The sequence below is a fragment of the Eumetopias jubatus genome, unplaced genomic scaffold, assembly GCF_037043125.1.
Source record: "Eumetopias jubatus isolate StellerSeaLion01/CBP00866 unplaced genomic scaffold, mEumJub1_p1.0 scaffold_1, whole genome shotgun sequence".
In the NCBI taxonomy this organism is placed as follows: domain Eukaryota; kingdom Metazoa; phylum Chordata; class Mammalia; order Carnivora; family Otariidae; genus Eumetopias; species Eumetopias jubatus.
This window is the reverse complement of record NW_028274807.1, coordinates 123,804,788-123,830,209: the sequence shown is the minus strand read 5'-3', so window position 1 is coordinate 123,830,209 and position 25,422 is coordinate 123,804,788. Positions and strand designations below refer to the sequence as shown.

The window sequence follows — 25,422 nt, the reverse complement described above, 5'->3', positions numbered from 1 at the left end:
GATGTCCATAAGCAAATAAATTAGGCTAGACAAAGACCCTGTATCTTTCACAAAAATCAACTCAAAATGGATCATAAACCTAAATGTAAAATGTAAAACTATAAAACTCCTAGAAAATAATAAAGAAGAAAACCTAGGTAACTCAGGCTATGGCAATGACTTTATTTATTTTTTAAAGATTTTATTTATTTATCTGAGAGAGAGAGTGAGAGAAAGGGGGAACACATGAGGGGGGAGGGTCAGAGGGAGAAGCAGACTCCCTGCTGAGCAGGGAGCCTGATGCGGGACTCGATCCTGGGACTCCAGGATCATGACCTGGGCCGAAGGCAGTCACTTAACCAACTGAGCCACCTAGGCGCCCAGCAATGACTTTTTAGATACAACACCAAAGGCAAGGTCCCTGGAATAATAATTGTTGAGGTGGAGTTCATTAAAATTAAAACCTTCTGTTCTGTGAAAGACACTGTCTAGAGAATGAGAAGACAACCACACACTGGGAGAGAATATTTGCAAAATACACAACTCATAAAGGAACTGCTATCTAACATAATCAAAGAACTCTTAAAACTCAACAATAAGAAAACAAACAACCTGATTAAAATATGGGCTTCAGATCTGAATAGGCATCTCACCAAAGAAAATATACAGATGGCAAATAAGCATGAAAAGATGCTCCACATCATATGTCATCAGGGAAATGCAAATTAAAATGAGATACCACTATGCACCTATTAGAATGGCCAAAATCCAGAACACTGACAACACCAAATCCCGGTGAGGATGCAGAACAACAGAAACTCATACATTACTGGTAGGAACAGAAAATGGTATAGCAACTTGGGAAGACAGGCAGTTTCTTAAAAACTAAACATATGCTTACCATGTGATCCAGCATCACACACCTTAGTACTTACCCAAAACACCTGATAATTTAAGTCCTCACAATTACTTACACAGGGATGTTTATAGACTTTTATTCATAACTGCCAAAACTAGGAAGCAACCAAGGGGTCCTTCAGTAGGTGAATGGCTAAATCAATTGTGGTATTTCTACACAATGGAATATTACTCAACATGAAAAAGAAATGAGCTATTAAGCAATGAAAAGACACAGAGGAACTTTAAATGCGTATTACTAAGTAAAAGAAGATTATCTGAAAAGGCTACATACCCTATAATTCCAACTGTATAACATTCTGGAAAAGGCAAAACTATGGAAACATTGAAATGATCTGTGGTTGCTAGGGATTGCGGGGGGAGAGGAAGGATGAACAGGCAGAACACAGAAGATTTTTAGGGAAGTGAAAAAAATACTCTGTATGATACCATAATGATGGATGCATGTCATTATACATTTGTCTAAACCCACAAAATGTACAACATCAAGAGTGAATTACAATGTAACTTTGGTGAATATGACATGTCAAGGTAAGTTCATCAATTATAACAACTGTATTACTTTGGTGGTAGATGTTGATAATGGGGAGACTGTGTGTATAAGGGCAGGGGGATATATGGGAATTCTTTGTACCTTCCCCTCAATTTTGCTGTGAACCAAAACTTCTCTAAAAATTAAGCTAAATCAAATAAAATCAAACTGAATTAAATTAAACTAAATCACACACTTCTGTTGATCTGGAAAACTGCGCATAACTGAGGCTGCCCTTCTCAGGAGCAATCAGAGAGGGAACTTCCAAAAGTTGGAAGCTTCCAAAAGCTTCCAAAGCTGCTAGTCCTCTGGCTGACCGTGGGACAAAGTAAACCCCCAAACTGTGATAGCAGCCTTCAAGCCACACACATCAGATAGTAATAAGTAAAAATCTAAATGGCAAAGGAGGTATAATCACAATCTTTGATTAATGAGTCTAATGCTGATATAGGGGTGATTCCTAGGTTTTCAAACCAAATGATAAAAAAAACAAGGGGAAAAAAAAATCTGAGTAGGGACAGCAGAGGCTGCACACTGCAAGAGAAATAGACATCACAGAGTTTGTTCATCCAAGTCTTTAAACAAATGACCAAGCAACATCAATATCTAGGGGTGCAGTGAATCAGTATCAAGAGTAGCTATTTTACAATGTATCATATATGCAACATTATCTAAACTGTTCAGTTTCAACCAAAAATTATGAGACATGCAAAGAAACAGGGAAATGTGACCTACATAGAGCAGTAAAAAAGTGAGCAATAAAAACAGTGGCCCACAAATATTACAAAGCTATTAAAGATATTCAAAGAACTAAAAAAAAACCATATATAAAGAATGAAAAATATGATGTCACTACCTCATTAAGTAGAGAATATGAATAAAAAGAAATGATGGGGGTGCCTGGTTGGCTCAGTCAGTTGAGCATCTGACTCTTGAGCATTTGGTTCAGGTCGTGATCTCAGGTTCCTGAGATTGAGCCCTGTGTTAGGGGTGGGTGGGTCTGTGCTTAGCAGGGAGTCTCCTTGGGATTCTCTTTTCTCCATCTCCTTCTGTCCCTCCCCACCTCCTGTACTCTCTCTCTCAAATAAATAAATAATCTAAAAAAAAAAAGATGAGAAAAGAACCAATGGAAATTCTGCAGTTGGAAAAGTATAATAACAAAAATTAAAAATCCTCCATAGGAGCATAGATTTGAGCTGGCAGAATAAATAATCATTAATCTTGAAACTTTATCAGTAGAGATTATGCATTCTGAAGAGCAGAGAAAAAAAGAATGAACAAAAATAAACAGAGCCTGGCAGAAATGTGGGATATCACTAAGTACGCTAATAGGTGTAATGGAAGTATCAGGAGAAGTAGAAATAAACTTAAAAGAAATAATGGCTAATTACTTCCAAATTTGATGAAAAACATTAATCTACACATTCTCAAGGCTCAACAAACTCTAAGCAAATAAATGCAGAAAGACCCATACCCAGATGCATCACAGGCAAAATTTTAGCTAAAAGCCAAAGATAGAGAAAAAAATCTTGAAAGAAGAGAAAGTAACTCATTACATACAAGGGAGCTCCATTAAGTTTAAACTCCAATGACTTCTCATTAGACGCAATGGAGGCGCAGGCAGTGGGATAACACAATGTACAGAAAGTAACACAACATCAAACAAGAATAGTTATATCTAGCAAAACTATATTCCAAAGCTAAAGATAAAATAAAGATACACCCAGATGGAATAAAAACAAAATTTGCTGCTGGCTGACCTGCCTTACAAGAAAAAATAAAAGATGTTCTTCAGGCTGAAAGCAAATGATGCCAGAGTATGATCTACACATGAAGAAACAAAGAGAGCTGAAAGGTAATTACTAGGTAGTTAGAAAGGACAATATAATTGCATATTTACTTTATTCTTTTTACCGATTTAAACAGCAACTGTATAAAACAATATGTATTACTGTATTGTTGAGTCAATAACATAGAAATGCAATGTATTTGATAATAGACACAAAAGAAGTAGGTGGGAGTAAAGATATATTAGCACAAGGAAATGATGCCAGATGGTATTTCAAATCCACAGGAAGGAATGAAGAGAACCAGAAATGGTAAATAAGAAGGCTATTAAAACAAACTCTATAATAAATATATACTAGGCTCCATTTCCTCTCTAAGTGTATTGAAAAGACATACAATTATATCAAGTAATAATTATAATAATGTATTGTTGGGTTGTAACATATTTAGATGCAGTATGTGTAACAATAATAGCACCAAAGGTGGGGGGGGACTGAAATGGAGCTATATAGGAGTAAAGTTTTTATATTTCCTTAGAATACATTTGAAGAAATTTTGGTAAGATGAGTATTTTAAGGCCTACAAGAAAACACTAAAAAAAAACTAAAAAAATATAATTAAATATTTTTGAAGAAAGTAAAATGTTATACTAGAAAACATCCACTTCATATAAAATAAAGCTTTTTGCTTTATTGGAGGAAAAAACAAAGATCTATAGAAAACAAACCGTATAATGGCAGAAATTGGATTAAAAAAGAAAACAAAACAAAACATGATCCAACTACATACTGTTAAGAAACACATTTTGGATTCAAAGATAAAAAGGCAGAAAGTAAAAGGATAGAAAAAAGCTATACCATGCAAACAATAACAAAAATACAGCTGGAGTAGTTACATTAGTATCAGACAAAATAAATTTTAAGACAAAAGTTACTAGAGACAGAGAAGGACATTTTATAATGATATCTAAGAGTCAATCCATCAGGAAGATGTAACAATGATAAACATGTATACCTAACAGAGCTAGCTCCAAAATACATGAAGCAAAAAGTGACAGAAGTGAAAGGAAAAATAACAATTCAGTAATAATGGCTAGAGACTCACTTTCAATAATGGATAGAACAACTAGACAAAATATCAACAAAGAAATAGAAGACTTGAACAACACTATTAAAAAAAAAAAACCCTATAAGCCACGTCACCTAACAGCTATTTCAACACCACTCAACACCAGCAGAAGAATGCATATTCTCCATGGAACGTTCTCCAGAATACACCATATGTTGGTCTGTAAAACAACCCTCAATAAATTTGAAAGGACTGTAATTATACAAAAAGGAATGAAATGGAATGAATGGAATGAAATTAACCACAATGGAATGAAATTAAAAATCAATAATGGAAGTAACATTTGGAAATTCACAAGTATGTGGAAACTAAACAAAATACTCCTTAATAACCAAAAGATAAAAGAATACATCACAAGGGAAATGAAAAAAAAAAAAAAAACTTTGAGATGAATGAAAACAAAAATGCAAGCTACCAGAATCTTTGAGGTGCAGCTAGAGTAGCACTCAGAGGAAAATGTATACCTATAAATGCTTATAATAAAAAAGTTTTCAAACCACCCCACCCCCACAAATATCCAACACCACTCATTCTCTATCATATTATTCTATTTAAGTGCCTGAGACTCTTGTTCCTATGTTTATGTTGTGTCTCCCTGAATTAAAACAAAAACTTTCTGGGGGCAGAAACTCTGTATTGTTCACTGCCTGGCCATACTAGAAAAACAGCTATAGAACATTACCTAACCAGATTATGGGCTTAATAAATATTTTCTGACCAGGACGCCTGGGTGGCTCAGTCCATTAAGTGCCTGCCTTCGGCTCAGGTCATGATCCTAGAGTCCTGGGACCAAGTCCCACATCGGGCTCCTTGCTCATCGGGGAGCCTGCTTCTCCCTCTGCCTGCCTCTCCCCTTGCTTGTGCTCTCTCTCTCTCTGACAAGTAAATAAAATCTTTAAAAAAATAAAAAATATTTTCTAACTAACAGGAAGTCAACATCTTTCCTTAGAATTACCACTCATATTCATAAAATTTTTAACTATCTCTCCAAATTTCTATTTAGCCTATTACTAAAACTGACACATCTTCCTACCAATTTACAAAATTCAGGATCCCATCAATATTTTTTTATGAAAATTGCATCTATTATTTAAGAAATCACTCTTCTCATTGAAACAAGTCAAATAAAAAATGTAGTTCACCTTTGAACATGGGTTTGAATTGTGCAGGTCCACTTACATGTGGATTTCTTTTCCTTTTTTTTAAAGATTTATTTATCTGTCAGAGAAAGAGTGAGAGAGAGCGAGCACTCGCACAAGCAGGGGGAACGGCAGGCAGAGGGAGAAGCAGGCTCCCCACTGAGCAGGGAGCCCGATATGGGACTCGATCCCAGGACCCTGGGGATCATGACCTGAGCCGAAGGCAGACGCTTAACCGACTGAGCCACCCAGGCGTCCCTGGATTCCTTTCAATAAATACATCATAGTACTGTAAATATATTTTTTCTTCCTTATGACTTTCTTAACATTTTCTTTTCTCTAGCTTGCTTTATTTTAAGAATACAGCATATAATACATGTAACATGAAATACGTTGATTATTTTCAGTAAGGATTCCAGTCAACAGAAGGCTATTAACAGTTAAGTTTCTGGGGAGTCAAAACTTATATGTAGTACAGCATAGGGGATATAGTCAATAATACTGTAATAATATTGTATGTGACAGTTACTACACTTATCATGGTGAGCACTGAGTAATGTAGAGAGTTGTCGAGTCACTGTTGTACACCTGAAACTAATATAACACTATGTCAACTATACTTCAATAAAAATTTAAAAAATGAAATAAAGAAGTCTAAAATTTAAAGTCTAATGAATACTTTTCATTTATTTTGAAAAAAAAAAAGTTATACACAATTTTCGATTGTGAGGGGGTTGATGCCCCTAACCTGTTGTTCAAGGGTCACCTGTAAAACTAAAATATAATTAATATAAAAGGAAAAAAGAACGGCTTACACAACGGCTAAGCCAATGTCCCTACTTCTCTGAATTGTGGAATAAGAAATCATTTCCCACTTATTTAATTCCAGAGTACTAAAAGCAAGCAGGGAAAGAACATATAAATGCTTTTAAGAAAACTATAGTTCCTTAAAACAATCAGAGCTTATGTTATCAACAGTAATTATATCTAAATGATTAACATTTTTCTAAAAAATGAAACATTTAAAATTACAAGGGTATCATGATAAAAGCAACTTACACAGTCTTTTTGTCCTGTCGAAGAAGTTTAGAAGAAAATTCACTTAGTACTTCCAGGAAAGCCAGATTAGGAGGTGGATATTCTTGTCCTTTCTGATTTTGGTATTTAAAGGCAAATTCTATGCCATCCCTGAAGTAAAAGAAAGTATCATCTTATTTTTCCAGATAAGGAGTATAGTTCCCTCAATGGACTAAAATTTCAAAATAGTTGGGAAGGCAGGATAATCATCACTGAATATAGTAAAATCTGATAAATTTGAAGTGTAAAACAATGTTAATTTGTATGACATACATGCCTAATATTTACAGTATAAAACTGTAAGTTGTGAAACAAAGCTAAATTCCTATGTGTATCTTGCAGGGGTAGCACAATACCCTGGAAAGATAACTAGATTGTCAGAAAACTTAGTTCTCAGAGTTGATCATGGTATCAAGCAGATGTGTGAGGTATTTAACATTTTCTGTCATTCAGTTTTCAGTTATGAAATAAGGTTGACCAAATCAGCATTGCAGTGTTTATAAACCCACATCTCCTATATCATCATCTCACTGACAGGCCAGACCAGAGTATTTTGTTAAACTTTACTTTCTATACTATATAAATTGAAAAAACAGGCAGTTGAAGTATTTTTCAAATTAAAGAGGCCCTCCTAGTTGAGACTCACTAGACTACACAATCTCTAAAGTTCTTATAACTTGAAAATTCAGTAATTTGTCATTAAAAATGGGTCAAATAACAGTTATTTCAGTTAAATTCCAGTAAACCAGATTCTGTATAACAGAAAGTATTTTTTTAGCTCACTCACTTGTGAAGTGTGGCAACTGCTTCTCGTGTCTTGATCTGATCCAGTCCAAATGTAAGGGCAAAGCGACGTGCCAGTTCTTTAATGCCGCTGACGTGGGCAGATGTCCTATCTAGGTTGGGACCTTGCTCTTGAACAAGTTCATTAAACAACTGGTTGAAAGAAAAAAAGAGGAAAAAATCTACAGCTAAGAAAATTTGTTTATTTTACTTATTATTAGAATAGGTAATATAATTTAAAAACATTTAAAAGACATAGGGTAAAATATATATTTCCCTCCTTACATTGAACTCTAGCCACATTGTTCCCCTTCTCCAAGTCATCTAATAATAATTTCTTGAGCTCATTTTCATGCTAGTTGTGTGATTCAATGCAGACAGGAATTTACTTCTTTTTAACAAAAAATAATATATTTTGGGCTGGGGAAAGGAAACATGTTTATAGAAATATATTTGTATTCATAAACATCTATGTAGTCTTTTTGTTGTTTTAACAGGGATGGCAGTACATGAAATATGGGGTTCAGAACTTTGTTTTTTCACTTACTATATCTTAGACAAGAACATTATGTAAAAGAAGACATTTGGATATATGGAGTGATATTTCCTACCCAACAACAATACATACAAAAAAATTCTTAAGCTGTATGGAGAGGTTTTATAAATTACACATACATTACATATATTGCATCAAAATAACAACCACCAAATAAATCCTGAAGTACTAAAGAATATAAAAGCTATCATCATTCTACCACCAAGGTTAGAAACTTAAATTTATCGGTACACATCTGTCTTCCCTCCTATTATGAGAGATGAATAGTCCAGGACTTTCATCTAAAGCCACTCCCTCAGTATGTACTAGATCTCACTCCATTTTACCTATTCAGCATTTTTGCTTTTATGCTTACTGCTCTGTCCTGCATCTTTAACTATTCCCTCTACTACATGCATGCATCTTAAAACCCCAAAATACAAAAAACCATAACTTCTTAACTCAATCTCCTGTGCCGCTATCAATACCTTGTTTTGATTCTCTTTTGGCAAAGATACTGAAAAGTATTGTTTACATTTGTTTTCTCACTTCCTCAACCTGCACCTCTCAATTCACTCTTATCATACTGTCCCATTGAAACAGCACTTCTGAGGAGGAAGAGCAAGATGGCGGAGAGTAGGAGACCTAAATTTCAGCTGGTCCCAGGAAATCAGCTAGATAGGGATCAAACCATTCTGAACACCTACGAAGTCAACAGGAGATCGAAGAAAAGAAGAGCAGCAACTATCTGAACAGAAAAGCGACCACTTTCTGGAAGGTAGGACATACGGAGAAGTGAATCCGAGGCGATATTCAGGAAGACAGATGGTGGGGCAGGGGGTCCCTGACGGCGCTTCTGGCAAGTGATAGAGCAGCAGAGCACAAGATCAGAACTTTTAGAAGTCGGCTCCGCTGAGGGACGTCGCTCCAGTGGCTAAGCCGGGGGGGGGGGGGGGTGGAACCCTTGTGGAGACAGTGTGGTCGCAGGACCCTCAGGGTTACAGAAAGACAGGGCGTGCCTGAGTGTGGCAGAGTTCCCAGGTATCGGAGCGGGGAAGCCGGCTGCAGAGAGGGAGCCAGGAGTGGGCTCTCAGCTCGGGGCTGCCATAAACTGTGATCCGTGGCACAGTCGGGCCACTGCTCCTCCAGCAGGGACCCAACAAGCGGCAGAGCTGGGGAGACTCCCCTTCCTCCCCGGGGAGGAGCGGCACGAGAGTGCACGGCAGGAATCTGCTGGGTTTGGAGACCACACAGAGTCGTGCGCCAGAGATAGAAACACTCAGTCACAGGCTGGGTGAGCACGGAGTGTGGCCGGAGACCGGGGTTTTGGGAGTGATTGACTGCTTTCCTCTGGGGGCGCACTGAGGGGTGGGACCTCGAGTTCTCGCTCCTCCGGCTGGAGATTGGGAGGCCACCATTTTCACTCTTGTTCTCCAGTGCTGTAAGGAAAGCTTGCAGGGAACAAAAGCTCCCGAGAGCAAACCCGAGCAGATTACTTAGCTTGGACCGGCAAGGGCGGGGCAATTTCGCCTCCAGCAAAGACATTTGAGAACCATGGCAACAGGCCCCTCCCCCAGAAGATCAGCAAAAACAGGCAGCCAAGACCAAGTTTACCAATCAATGAGAACGGCAGAACTCCAGCGCTAGGGGAATACTGCACACAGAATTCATTGCTTTTTTACCATGATTTTTTAGTCTTTCAAAGTTAATTTTTTTAACTCTTTTTTTAATTTTTCTTTTTCCTTTTTTCAACCAACATCTTATCAATCCTTTTTTAAAAAATATTTTTTATTCTTAGAGTCATACTCTATCCCTTCATAGTAGTTAACCTTATTTTTGGTATCTATATATAAGTTGTTCTTTCTTAAAATTTTGAGATACAGTTTCTTCTAACAGACCAAAATATACCCTGAATCTCTAGTGTATGGCTTTGTTCTAGTCTACTGCCTGATCACATTCTCCCCCCCCCTTTTTTTAAGTCCTCTTCTTTCTTTTTTCAACCAACTTATCAATTCCTTTTATAAAATCTTTTATAATCTTCATCTTTACAGTCATATTCCATCCCTTCATCGTATTAACCCTTATTTTTGTACATATAAGTTTTTCTTTAAAATTTTGGGAGGCACTTTCTTCTGACAGACCAAAATACGCCCAAAATCTACTGTGTGGCACTGATCTATGCACCAGCCTGATCATATTTGATCATATTCTGTTTTTTTCTTTTGTTTTGTTTTTATCTTTTTCTTTTTTCTTTCTTTCCCTTTCTTTTCCCTTGGTTTCAGGTCTCTTTTGATTTGTTTAGTGTATATTTTTGGGAGGATGTTGTTACCCTGTTAGCATTTTGTTCTCTCATTCACCTATTCTCCTCTGGACAAAATGACAAGATGGAAAAAATCACCTCAAAAAAAAAAAAAAAAAAAAAGAACAAGAGGCAGTACTGACTGCCAGGGACCTAATCAATACGGATGTTAGTAAGATGTCGGAACTAGAGTTTAGAATGACGATTTTATTTTATTATTATTATTTTTAAGGATCTTTTTTAATTTTTATTTATTTGACAGCGCACAAGTAGGCAGAGAGGCAGGCAAAGGGAGAGGAAGAAGCAGGCTCTTGCTGAGCAGGGAGCCCAATGTGCGGCTCGATCCCAGGACCCTGGGATCATGACCTGAACTGAAGGCGGACGCTTAACTGACTGAGCCATCCAGATGCCCCTAGAATGGTGATTTTAAAGATACTAGCTGGGCTTGAAAAAAGCATGGAAGATATTAGAGAAACCTTTTCTGGAGAAATAAAAGAACTAAAATCTAAACAAGTCGAAATCAAAAAGGCTATTAATGAGGTGCAATAAAAAATGGAGGCTCTAACTGCTAGGATAAATGAGGCAGAAGAGAGAATTAGTGCTATAGAAGACCAAATGATGGAAAATAAAGAAGCTGAGAAAAAGATAAACAACTACTGGATCACGAGGGCAGAATTTGAGAGATAAGTGATACCATAAGATGAAACAACATTAGAATAATTGGGATCCCCGAAGAATAAGAAGGAGAGAGAGGGGCAGAAGGTACACTGGAGCAAATTATAGCAGAGAACTTCCCTAATTTGGGGAAGGAAACAGGAATCAAAATCCAGGAGGCACAGAAAACCCCCCTCAAAATCAATAAATATAGGTCAACACCCTGACATCTAATAGTAAAACTTACGACAAAGAGAAAAAAAGAGAAAAAAAACTCACAAAGAGAAAATCCTGAAAGCAGCTCGGGAGAAGAGATCTGTAACCTACAATGGTAGAAACATTAGACTGGCAACAGACCTATCTACAGAGACCTGGCAGGCCAGAAAGGACTGGCATGATATATTCAGAGCACTAAATGAAAAAAATATGCAGCCAAGAATACTATATCCAGCTAGGCTGTCACTCAAAATAGAAGGAGAGCTAAAAAGGTTCCAGGGCAAACAAAAACTAAAGGAATTTTCAAACACAAAGCCAGCCCTACAAGAAACATCAAAAGGGGTCCTCTAAGCAAAGAGAGAGCCAAAAAGTAATACAGACCAGAAAGGAACACAGACAATACACAGTAACAGTCACCTTACAGACAATACAATGGCACTAAATTCATATCTTTCAATAGTTACCCTGAATGTAAATGGGCTAAATGCCCCAAGCAAAAGACATAGGCTATCAGACTGGATAAAAAAACAAGACCCATCAATATGCTGTCTGCAAGAGACTCATTTTAGACCCAAAGCCACCCCCAGATTGAAAGTGAGGGGGTGGAAAACCAATTACCATGCTAACAGACTTTAACAAAAGAAAACTGGGGTGGCAATCCTTGTATCAGACAAATTAGATTTTAAACCAAAGACTATAATAAGAGATGAGGAAGGACACTATATCCTACTTAAAGGATCTATCCAACCAGAAGATCTAACAATTGTGAATATCTATGGCCCTAACATGGGAGCAGCCAATTAATAACAAAAGCAAAGAAACACATCGACAACAATACAATAATACTGGGGGACTTTAACACCCCCCTGACTGAAATGGACAGATCATCGAAGCAAAAGATCAAGGAAATAAAGACTTTAAATGACACACTGGACCAAATGGACTTCACAGATGTATTCAGAACATTCCATCCCAAAGGAACACAATACACATTCTTCTCTAGTGCCCATGGAACATTCTCTAGAATAGATCACATCCTAGGGTCACAAATCAGGTCTCAACCGGTACCAAAAGATTTGGATCATTCCCAGTATATTTTTGGACCACAATGCTTTGAAACTAGTACTCAATCACAAGAGGAAAGTCAGAAAGAACTCAAATACATGGAGGCTAAAGAGCATCCTACTTTAAAGAATGAATAGGTCAACCAGGAAATTAAAAGAATTTTAAAAAATCATGGAAACAAATGAAAATGAAAACACAACTCTTCAAAATCTTTGGGATGCAGCAAAGGTGGTCCTAAGAGAAAAATATATAGCAATACAAGCCTTTCTCAAGAAACAAGAAAGGTCTCAAATACACAACCTAACCCTACACCTAAAGGAGCTGGAGAAAGAACAGCAAATAAAGCCTAAAACCAGCAGGAGCAGAGAATTAATGAAGATCAAAGCAGAAATCAATGAAATAGAAGCCAAAAGAACAGTAGAACAGATCAACGAAAATAGGAGCTGGTTCTTTGAAAGAACAAGACTGCTAAACTCCTGGTGAGACTTATCAAAAAGAAAAGAGAAATGACTGAAATAAATAAAATCATGAATGAAAGAGGAGAAATCACAACCAACACCAAAGAAATACAAACAATTATAAGAACATATTATGAGCAACTATATGTCAGCAGATTAGATAATCTGGAAGAAACGGATGCATTCCTAGAGATGTATGAACTACCAAAACTGAACCAGGAAGAAATAGAAAACCTGAACAGACCTATAACCACTAAGGAAATTGAAGCAGTCATCAAAAATCTCCCAACAAACAAAAGCCCAGGGCCAGACGGCTTCCCAGGGGAATTCCACCAAACATTTAAAGAAGAATTAATACCTATCATTCTGAAACTGTTCCAAAAAATAGAAATCGAAGGAAAACTTCCAAACTCGTTTTATGAGGCCACCATTACCTTGATCCCAAAACCAGACAAAGACCCCATCAAAAAGGAGAATTACAGACCAATATCCTTGATGAACACGGATGCAAAAATTCTCACCAAAATACTAGCCAATAGGATCCAACAGTACATTAAAAGGATTATTCACCACGACCAAGTGGGATTTATCCCTGGGCTGCAAGGTTGGTTCAACATCTGCAAATCAATCAATGTGATACAATACATTAATAAAAGAAAGAACAAGAATCATATGATTCTCTCAATAGATGCAGAAAAAGCATTTGGCAAAGTACAGCATCCTTTCTTGATCAAAACTCTTCAGAGTATAGGGATAGAGGGTACATACCTCAAGATCATAAAAGCCATCTCTGAAAAACCCACAGAGAATATCATCTCAATGGAGAAAAACTGAGAGCTTTCCCCTTAAGGTCAGGAACATGGCAGGGATGTCCACTATCACCAATGCTATTCAACATACTATTAGAAGTCCTAGCCACAGCAATCAGACAACAAAAAGAAAAGGCATCCAAATCGGCAAAGAAGAAGTCAAACTCTCACTGTTTGCCGGTGATATGATGCTTTATGTGGAAAACCCAAAAGACTCCACCCCAAAACTGCTAGAACTCACACAGGAATTCAGTAAAGTCACAGGATATAAAATCAATGTACAGAAATCAGTGGCATTCCTATACACCAACAACAAGACAGAAGAAAGAGAAATTAAGGAGTCGATCCCATTTACAACTGCACCCAAAATCATAAGATACCTAGGAATAAATCTAACCAAAGAGGCAAAGGATCTGTACTCAGAAAACTATAAAATACTCATGAAAGAAACGGAGGAAGACACCAAGAAATGGAAAAAACGTTCCATGCTCATGGATTGGAAGAACAAATATTGTGAAGATGTCAATGCTACCTAAAGCAATCTACACATTCAATGCAATCCCTATCAAAATACCATCAACTTTTTTCAAAGAAATGGAGCAAATAATCCTAAAATTTGTATGGAACCAGAAGAGACCCCGAATAGCCAGAGAAATGTTGAAAAAGAAAAACAAAGCTGGTGGCATCACAATTACGGATTTCAAGCTCTATTACAAAGCTGTCATCATCAAGACAGTATGGTACTGGCACAGAAACAGACACACAGATCAATGGAACAGAATCGAGAGCCCAGAAATGGATCCTCAACTCTATGGTCAACTCATCTTCAACCAAGCAGGAAAGAAAGTCCAATGGAAAAAAAGTCGCTTCAACAAATGGTGTTGGGAAAATTGGACAGCTACATGCAGAAGAATGAAACTGGATCATTTCCTTACACCACACACAAAAATAGACTCAAAATGGATGAAAGACCTAAATGTGAGACAGGAGTCCATCAAAATCCTAAAGGAGAACACAGGCAGCAACCTTTTCGACCTCAGCTGCAGCAACTTCTTCCTAGAAACATCGCCAAAGGCAAGGGAAACAAGGGCAAGAATGAACTATTGGGACCTCATCAAGATAAAAAGCTTTTGCACAGCAAAAGAAACAGTCCACAAAACCAAAAGACAACGACAGACTGGGAGAAGATATTTGCAAATGACATATCAGATAAAGGGCTAGTATCCAAAATCTATAAAGAACTTATTAAACTCAACACCCAAAGAACAAATGATCCAATCAAAAAATGGGCAGAAGACATAAGACATTTTTCCAAAGACATCCAAATGGCCAACAGACACATTGAAAAAGTGCTCAACATCACTCTAGTAGTACTTTTTACTACTTACAGTATTATAACTAGAAACAGTAGTTCTTCCAAACATTTTCAAATGTATCCACAGGTAATTATTTACAAATTCTTAAACTTCAAAATATTTTCAGAGATGGTTGTACACAACTGCCTAACATTTTAAAATTTACACTTAAATGCAAAGAATATATCTCTGTTTTAAATTCAAGGAATATAAAAATAAACATTCTCCTTCCTCTTTCCCACTGAATATCATTCTTCTCTCCAAAGGTTATCAATGTTAAAGTTTCAAGGTTTTCTAGACCAGTTTAGACACATTAATGTATTACATATATGAAACTTTTAACATAAATGATACTAATCTATGTAGTTTGTCCTGAAACTTGCTATTTTTTTTCCTTTTTCAAGTTTTTATTTAAATTCCAGTTAGTTAATGTATGGTGTAATATTAGTATTAGGTGTAGAATTTAGTGAATCATCACTTGTACAGACAACACCCAGTGTTCATCACTAGTGCCCTCCTTAATTCCCATCACCTGTTTAGCCTATCCCCCTGCCATCTCCTCTCCAGTAACCCTCAGTTTGTTCTCTATTGTTAAGAGTCTGTTTTCTCGTTTGCCCCGCTTTTTTCCTTTTTTTCCCCTATGTTCATCTGTTTTGTTTCTTAAATTCCACATATAAGAGAAATCACATGGTATTTGTCTTTTTCTGACTTATTTTGCTTAGCATAATAATCTCCGGCTCCATCCACGTGGTTGCAAATGGTAAGATTTCATTCCTTCTTAAGCTGATAATATTCCATTGTGTGTGTGTGTGTGTGTGTGTGTGTGTGTGTATACACACACACACACACATCACATCTTCTTTATCCATTCATCAGTCGATGGACATTTGGGCTCTTTCCATAATTTGGTTGTTGATAATAATATATAACATATGGAGTATAAACATTGGGGTGTATGTATCCCTTCCAATCAGTATTTTTGTATCCTTTGAGTAAATAGAAGTGCAACTGCTGGATCGTAGGGTAGTTCTATTTTTAACTTTCTGAGGAACTTCCATACCGTTTTGCAGAGTGGCTGCACCAGTTTGCATTTCCACCAACAGTGTAAGAGGGTTCCCCTTTCTCTGAAACGTGCTATTTTTCACTTAATATTTTGTCTTAAAAATCTTTTAGCTACTTCAGAGTATCACACTTTAATCATTCCTCTGCTGATGGAACATTTAGACTATCTTCAATTTTTCAATATTATAGACTTGCTACAATAAACATCTTTTACATATATCTTTGTGTGTACCTGCATGTACCAATGTAGATACCTAGCAGCAGAAATAGTGACTTTGAAATGGAATATCTATCTTCAATTTTGAAATATCCTGCAAAATTATATTTCAAGAAGGCAATAGCAATTTCTTTTAAAGGGATCCTTTTCTCCACATCTTTATCAATCATTGGTATTAACTATCATTTAAATTCATGCTAATCTGCCCATCAGTGATAAATATCTTTGTTTCAATTTGTATTTCATTAATTATTAATGAAATTATGCCCCTTTTCATATGGTTATTGCTTTTTAAGACTTCCTCTTCTGAAAAGTGGCTTTTCATATCCCTTGTTTACTTTTTTATGGGATTTATCTTTGTTACTGATGTGTAGGATTTGTTATGTATGACTGAAAATATTTCCCTGAATCTGTCATTTGTTTAAACTTTGTTTAGAGTGCTGGTTGATGTATAAATGTATTTAAGTTTATATACACGTACCTACAGCTCCACCCACCCCGAAATCTCTGTATTAATTCAGTAGGCATTTATTAGGGACTCTTATTTATACAACATATGTGACGACTTTTTTTTTTTTTAATATTTTATTTATTTGAGAGAGAGAGCGAGAGAGAGAGAGCAGGAGCCGGGGGAGGGGAGAAGCATGAGCCGGGGGAAGGGAGAAGCAGACTCCCTGCTGAGCAGGGAGCCCAACTCAGGGGTTGATCCCAGGACCCTGGGATCATGACCTGAGCTGGAGGCAGCCCCTTAACTGGCTGAGCCACCCAGGTGCCCCCATATGTGACTTATTTTCTTATTTGAATACTATTTTGCCCTGTCTTCATTAAATATTTTTAAAATATATTTTTATATTTTTCTTTTTAAACGATTACTTTTTAAATGTCTGTTTGGCATTTCATCTGGTCCAAGAGTAGATCACGTTAGGATTTCACAATTTGAAATGTGAACTGTAAGATTATTTTCCAAAAGACATATAACATGTCTTTGGGCCAGAAAGTATCCATACTAATGTACTGATACAGTGACCTAGTTTAAATGAGGTAAGATATACCTAATACATACTAAGCACATAAAAGTGTTCAATAACATTAATTCTACTCTTTATCTCTTTCAGATTTCTTACCTGCTGTAAACTGAGAATGAGGGTCTTGGCACACTGAATTTTATCAATCTGCCTGGTCTTACTCAGTGTTTCCTTAATAATATCACCATAGTCATTGTAATACTGTGAGAAAAAGAAAGAAAACACAGCTTTAAAATTACTGAAATTTCATGAGACAAATTGTGGATTGGTAAAAGAAATGGAAAGGGGAGTTCAAGGGTGTTTAATTTCTTCATCTTAAACATAATGAGAGATAAAATATATTTTCTAAAGTTAAAGGAATACACATTTGATATTAATCACATAAGATTATGAAATAACTAACGTTAACTGAAAAACTGAGAATTCCAGGAAGAGAGGAAGTGACACAGGTAAACAAAATTCCTTATTCTTTGTAACATGGATTCAATAGACACCACTTAAAAGGTGACAAATCAAGAAACAACTTTGGTAGAAACTTCGCAAAGAACTAAAACCAAAACAGTTAAAATTGCTTACCTTTGGGGAATGGGCCTAAATAACGGGGAAGGGCAGATTAGGGTAACAGACTTTTCATTTAATACTTCTGTACTATGTCATTCTCTGCTCCCCCAACATGTTTATATTTTACTACTGTAATATAAAAAATAAAAACATTGACTTCTTCAATAGTGACTGAGAAAAATTTAATTTCTTTATAATTCAAGTTTTTTTGACACAGGATTTTAAGAATTTTCCTTGTGAGTAAATAATTAAGAAAAGCCTATTTAAAACCACTAAATCTGGATGTTATTTCTAAGCTAATGCCTAAAAACTTACGACCTATGTGAAGAAGTGAGTGTATTAGCTTGGCAATTGGACTTTCATAATTTTCAGAAAGAGGGGTATACTTCCATGATGTGAGATGAAAAAACGAGAAAGATATTAATATATTAAAGTGGTTCAACAGGCAGATCTCCAATAAATTCATATTTGTAATAGTCACATAGGGAACTGGGGCAAAAAGCCACATAACTGAGGATATGTAATAAAGAGTAGCAAATAACTATTAAATTCTCTCAAAAAAATTAAAGCTTACAATGAGCAGAGGTGCAAAAATTGCTAAAGATGATAATAAGTTTTGGTTAAGGCTCATTTCTTGAAACCAATACAGTATTGTTAAGGGATGAAAAGGAAAAACCATGGTAAGCTCATATTCAACCATTCAAACTGTGTTTAGACATTACTTCAGGAAGCTGTCTCAGGTTCCTTTCACTTAAGTTTCTCTATTCCATGTTTGCTTTGTAATTTGTACATTTATCACTACAATAATGATGCTGAGGCTTTATGATCTAATGGGAAGAGCTAAGCTTTGAACCTAGATAAACCTAGAATCATAAATTCCAGTTTTTGCTACTTATAGAATGTGACCTTTGAAAGTTACTTAACCTCTTTGAGCCTTAATTACCTTATCTGTAAATGATGTATTTCCTACCTCATAGGATTACTGTAATCAACAAACATATGTAAAAGCATTAGAACAGTGTCTCAAATATAAATGGCACAGAACACAGACAACCACTATTACCATGCTACATTATATTATGCTTGCATTTCAGTTTTTCTATTAATCTCTAAGTTCCTTGGTGCAGAAATCATGTTTTACTTAAATCTCTATCAGCACAGTGCTCACACTGCAGTTGTTCAGCAAAATATGATGAATTAGTTACTATGTCATAGCTAGAACTGGACCATAACTAAACATGGATAAAGACACAAATGGATCAATGGCACACACAATATTCTGAACATGGGCAACACTATCTGTGACAGAACAAGGCAAAAATACATAAACTGAGAAGTGTGCCTATCATAAAGACTTCTGAGCGTCAGAAACAAAATGGAGCTTAAGGAAAGCAGAGCAAACAGCCAGAAAGGTGAGTACCTATCAAAATCCTGCCATATAAAGAATGGTTTAAAACCCTTCAACATCTCCTTACCTCCCTCAGGAAAAAAATCCAGGCTTCTCACACAGCATTTGGTTACTAGTGATACTTTTCAAAATCCTAACTCTGGCTCCCTTCTCATAAGCAATCTATGTTGCTACATCAAATTACTTGCATTTCCCCCAAATAATTCACATTCTTTTGTGTCTTTGTACATGAAGTTCAATCTACCCCAAGTCCTCCTGCTACTTCTTTGCTTACTAATTTGTGTTTATCATCTTAGACTTAGTTCAGAAGTCACTACTAAGAGGTTTCCATTAACCCTCATATTTTTTTAGAATTGGGTGTCTGTTTCATATATTTCCAGAAACCCCTATACATACCTCTATTATACTATATAATGCAATTGTCTAAATGCTGACAGTCTTCAGCTTTAGACTACTTTAGAGCAAGAATTTTACTTTATTATTAAAGATTTATTTATTTGAGAGAGAGAGCTCACAAGTAGGGGGAGGGGCAGAGGGAGAGACTCTTCAAGCAGATTCCCTGCCAAGCATGGGGCTCGAGAGATCATGACCTGAGCTGAAACTAAGATTTGGACACTTAACCGACTGCACCACCCAGGTGCCCCTACAGCAGGATTTTAAAAAATATTTGTAACTTTAGTGCCTGGCAGGTGGCATGGTACATAGTAGGCATACTTACAAAAATGTCTTAAAGAGATGTCATAAGAGATATTAGGTTTCTTCCATGTTGATCAAGAGTCTATATACCTCATGAAAATAAGAAGGTGTTCTTTCAATAAATGTGAGGATCTCCTACTTTATGGGGTTGATATAATGGTATAGATTGACAAAAGTTTATACTTCTATAAAAGAGAGAAACCTTAAATATATCAGAAAATCATGAACAATATATGGTTACCTGGCAATTTAGCTTCTGTTATCTTTTCATTTTTAAAGTGCAAATTTCTCTGCCACTTAGATGGAAGGAAAAAAATAAGACTATGAAACTATACCTTCATGTAGTGTTTAAAGATGTCTGCAGCTGCATGCATGTCAACAATATCATAAATGATAAGTTTGCTGAAGGCAGCAAGTAGATTCCTTCTTTTATGTAAGGCCTCAATTTTATTAGCTTCATCTTCTTCATCACCCTCTACCACAGAAAATAAATTGGTTATGAACTTTGGCCCTTTATCCAAGTTAAAACAATGTAGACAATCTGTATAATCAAACACCAACTTATAACTTTACAAATAGTACAATTCAGTTTTAGGTAAAACTGTTAGTTACACTGATTATTTTAGGGTGCTATATTTAGTTATACACCTATTAAATGTTTAGTAGTTACCAAGGTTCCTATCTTCTTGGAAACTGTCATAGCAAAGACTGAGTTAGATAAGCAAACCATACATAAATTTTTCCTGATATTTTTATCATAATAATACTTTTGTCTGTTTACCTTAAAAATGCCATCTCTTCTCATTTCAATATTCTTTACATGCTATTAGCTATATTTCAACAGAGAAGAAATTTCTGGAAATTTTAAAGACATAGGGGAAAGTTTTCTTTTAGAAATAAATATGTGGGGAGTAATGGAAATAATATGGAGATGTTAGGTTTCAGTGCTTGTCTTAAATATGGTTACATTATCAGCATGAAATATATTTTGCAAACCATTTATGCTCATATACATTTTCTTCTTTTTTTCTTAAAAGATTTCACTTATTTATTTGACAGACAGACACAGCGAGAGAGGGAATATAAGCAGGGGGAGTGGGAGAGGGAGAAGCAGGCTTCCTGTGGAGCAGGGAGCCCAACGCGTGGCTCGATCCCAGGACCCTGGGATCATGACCTGAGCCAAAGGCAGGCGCTTAATGACTGAGCCACCCAGGCGCCCCTACATTTTCTTTTTTTAAATGTAGGCTCCACGCCCAGTGTGGAGCCCAACATGGGGCTTTAACTCATGATCTCGAGATCAAGACCTAACCTAAGCTGAAATCAAGAGTCGGACGCTTAACTGACTGAGTCACCCAGGAGCCTCTATACATATACAATTTTTTAAACAAAGCTTGCTACTAAATACTTTAAAAACGAGTAATATTTCTTCCTCAATTTTTTAATTCTCAGGCCCCACTGGCTTGTCTTTTTTTTTTTTTTTAAAGATTTTATTTATTTGACAGACACAGCGAGAGAGGGAACACAAGCAGGGGGAGTGGGAGAGGGAGAAGCAGGCCTCCTGCTGAACAGGGAGCCCAATGTGGGGCTCGATCCCAGGACTCTGGGACCATGACCTGAGCCGAAGGCAGATGCTTAACAACTGAGCCACCCAGGTGCCCTGGCTTATTTTTAATCCTAGAAAAAATTTCTTCACAAGGCTCCAGATGTTGACACATTTGTTTTAGGCTCTGTACTGACTCTCTCATATCTTGGCCTGCCTATGTGTGTATTATATATATATACAAAAAATGAAAGAACTTACTCAACTTCTTTCTTTCCTTTCTACTAATTGGTCTTGCTGTGAAGCACCAATGCTTTGAGAAGTTGGAAATCTTTTTCTTAAGACAAATAGTAAGTAAATTTTATCTCCTGGGATTAAAATGGACTCTAAATAGAGACTTTGTTTTACAATTTAGTATTTTCTTAACATGTTAAGTAAAAAACACTCTAATAGCACCAAATAGATCCACGGATCAGATATGCTACAGACCTTAAATCATCTATTTCATATATAACCTATCCAATACTTATAATTATTTATATTGGTCTAATTATGCTATACATTATCATTATGCAGGTTGACCACAATTTTGACTGGAGCGGTTTATTTTTTTAAGATTTTATTTATTTATTTGAGAGAGAGAGACAAAGATAAGAGTGACAGAGATAGCGAGAGAGAGCACAAGTGAGAAGGACAGGGAAAAGCTTATGCTTTTGTAAAAGCAGGGAGCCTGACACAGGGCTCAATCCCAGGACCCTTTAGGGGCTTTCCTTTAGAGAAATTGTGAACCTGGACACAGTTCAATTAGAAACACATCTATCCTACATATATATTTTACACATGTGGGAAATGACAAATGTACACAATTATCCATTATAGCATAATATACAATAGAAGATTGGAAACGAGCCAACATCAATTAATAGGAGATGGATAACATAAACTATGCTATAAACAATGAAATACTTCATATCTGTTGGAAAAGAATAAAGCTCTGTATGTAGTGATAGGGAAAGACCTCTAAGGTACTACTCTGAAGGAGGGAGATTTCACTGTGTACATTTTTATTCTTGTTGGTTTCTGAACTACATGAATGTATTAACTTTATATTTTGAGAGAGAGAGAAAGAGAGCATGTGAGAGTGAGGGGAGGGGCAGAGGGGGAGAGAGAGAATCTTAAGCAGGCTTCTTGCCTAGCATGGAGCCTGATGTGCTGCTCGATCTCATGACCCTGGGATCATGACCTGGGCCAAAATCAAGAGTCAGACACTTAACCAACTGAGCAATCCAGGCACCCCATGACTCTTTTTTAAAAATTCTACCACTTTTTAGGACTGAATTTGAATTATTTCATAATATCTTTTGGGGTTGGTAAAAAAAAAAAAGATCAACATTGGGGCACCTGGGTGGCTCAGTCAGTTAAGTGTCTGCCTTCAGCTCAGGTCATGATCCCAGGGTCCTGGGACTGAGCCCTGTGTTGGGCTCTCAGCTCATTGGGGAGCCTGCTTATCTATCTCTCCTTCTACACCCCCCACCGCCACTCATGCTCTCTGTCTCTCTCTCCCTCTCAAATAAATAAATAAAAATCTTTAAAAAAAAATAAAAAAGATCAACATTGACAAAATAGTAGCTACAAATACCCATGCTCTGGTTCTCTTCATCTTGGTCAATGAAAACATGATCCATCACAAAGCTGAGGAGTTCAGACTGGAGTCCAGTATCTGGATTAAACACCAAAGGCTGAAGGCCTTCCCTGCCACCTGTCATTAATTGGTGGCTAAATATCATCAGAAGATCACAGAGTAACATGAATGCCTGCAATGCAAAGGGAATTTATCAGTAATATATAACTACAAGTACAGGTCAATGTTAATGAAAACATACTAAATTAAATGCACTTTAATAACAATACCATAACACAAATTGAGTATTTAAACTTCAACTATTTAGTTTTAATTTCCAAACTTAATGAAATTACTTTTTCTTATTAAATACTAGTTCCTTGTATTCCTAATTCCCGCCTAATATAATCTATTTCTTTTACTTGTCTGTATTAATTCAGAACAATTGACTAAGAGATTTTGACTTGAACTTAAAAAAAATGACTTAAGGCCATTTGGAAAAACAAAATTAATATAATAAATTATGACAGAGGTTAGAAATCAATTATATACTGCTTAACTAAATAAGCATAAATCTTAAGGTAAACTGTACTATCCAACAAATTACAATGCAGTACTCTAAACCTTAAAGCTATTATTTAGGATTCTTCTTTAAAAAATCTAATGCAAAAAAAAAAATCTCTAACAATAGATTTAAAATTGAATTTAAGACCATTCACATAAAAATCAGTATCTGAAAGCTTGCCAACAAATTTAATCATGGGAACTTTCAATATATTTCCCTAAAGAGGAAGTATTACAGTTATTGTTGTCAAATTTGCCCTATTTAATGGATACTATGAAATAAACCCGTGTTATCAGTTTACTGTAACTGAATGATTTTGTTGTGGGATAACTGAGGGCTCTCATAACTCAAAACAATTCACTTACCCCCTTCTAAATATTGATTTCTATGGGAAAACATAATTTTGGTACGTATTTGGAGATGGCTGTATACTTGGCTGTCCACCTCCAGCAAGAATCATGGCAGTTCATTCTCTGACTACACAATCATGAACTACATAAATATATTTAGAAAGAGCCACTTGAAAAGGGGAGGATAAAGAGAATCCAGGGGGAAATATATCTATTTTTTATTTAGGCCATAGTTTTAGATATCACCAGTGATGATGTAGAAACAATGAATTTTTGGTTTAAATGTCCTGAGCCAGGTACTTTTAGATCGCACTGATAGGGTTCAGAAGGTTTAGAGAATAAGGTTTAGGGAAGACCACCTCTGTTCCCACTTTAAGTTGATGCTGATAACTTTATACAACTGTGATAACCTACTTGTAAGAAGGGATAGCAAAGGATAAGTACTACAGTACTCTTTAACTAGACTAGGTATTTTCTAGCCCAACATTATGATAAAAAAAAAAACAGTATGGAAAAAAGTATCCTGTTTTATATAATAGTACCTGATCTAAAAGTACTTCCCAATAGAATAATATAATTAAACAGTTTACAAAATCACCTCATGGAAATGGTATTGCCTTGGGCTACGCTGCCCCTACCCAAGGAGTGAGGAGATTGTTGAACCAATGTGATATACCCACCTGCACCCCTATTATTCAGGGACTATGCAGGGACTCAGGGATTCCTTGCCCTAAGAGACCTGATTCTGCTACCAAAGGCTGCACAGGTCTCTTCCCTAGGCTTACTGTATCACCTGTGTGCATACTCCTAGGTCCCAGGGCAGATGTTCAAGGCAATAATGTTGACAGAGTTTGGACATGTGGGCTGGAGTGTTTATGTGTGTGTGAGAAGTTCTTCCTGGTGTGATGAGAAGAGGGTGGACGGACCACAGGCCAGCTCCCCAACCCTCCCAGTTTTAGGACAGAATTCTTAGGAATCAGGAATTATGGAACCAGGTCATCATGACAGTGTATTTGTCTAGGTAAAAAGACCTATAACAAGTTAGTTAACTCGCTTTTTTAAGTTAAATATTCAGACATCCATACTCTTGTGTCCCAGGTTCCATAAACGTTAGGGATAGATCTGTATGCTAAGAACTGCCATAAAAAATGACCTCTTCTCATTGTTCTTCAGTGTATTTAGTAATTTTTTTATTGAGAGCTCTTAACTGATAATTTCTTACCTGTTCCTTCACTGGAGTATTAACATTAGATAGGCACTGTTGGCAAACAGCCAGAAAGGATTTCACTGTTTTCCTCAATACCAACAAATCCTCCTGTAAGACACATTTAAATTTGTGAACATGAATTACAATATCCTAGAAAACTAATCCAAAAGAAAAAAATAAATGGAAAATAGCCAATTGGTTTATTGTTCAGGAAATTCATAAAACCAAACTTATTTTTGGGAACCAAATTATACAGTTATTTCCTAGTTATCGTAATAGAAGGGGCAGCAAAACTGGTAATCCCAACATTCAATTCTATTTAGCTATGGAATGCTCAGTATCATTTCCTCCATAAATATGGTTTACTTGGGTTGATATTAAAATTATTAATCTTCCTAAATAAATGCTAGTTGGCAATAAGGTGAAGGAGCACAG

The 25,422-nt window shown here is 36.2% G+C and overlaps 1 protein-coding gene across 2 annotated transcripts in view; it reads right to left on the bottom strand.

The window, feature by feature from the left end:
* STAG1 (STAG1 cohesin complex component) overlaps positions 1-25,422 on the bottom strand; it is a 423,203-nt gene that overhangs the window by 16,734 nt on the left and 381,047 nt on the right. For both annotated transcript variants that reach the window (XM_028099176.2, XM_028099177.2), the window contains 6 exons: positions 25,003-25,095; positions 22,884-23,058; positions 20,040-20,179; positions 17,139-17,240; positions 7,349-7,497; positions 6,544-6,672 (listed from right to left, as the gene is read on the bottom strand). In XM_028099176.2, the coding sequence (XP_027954977.1) occupies positions 6,544-6,672; positions 7,349-7,497; positions 17,139-17,240; positions 20,040-20,179; positions 22,884-23,058; positions 25,003-25,095 (788 nt within the window). The remainder of the gene's footprint in view (positions 1-6,543; positions 6,673-7,348; positions 7,498-17,138; positions 17,241-20,039; positions 20,180-22,883; positions 23,059-25,002; positions 25,096-25,422) is intronic.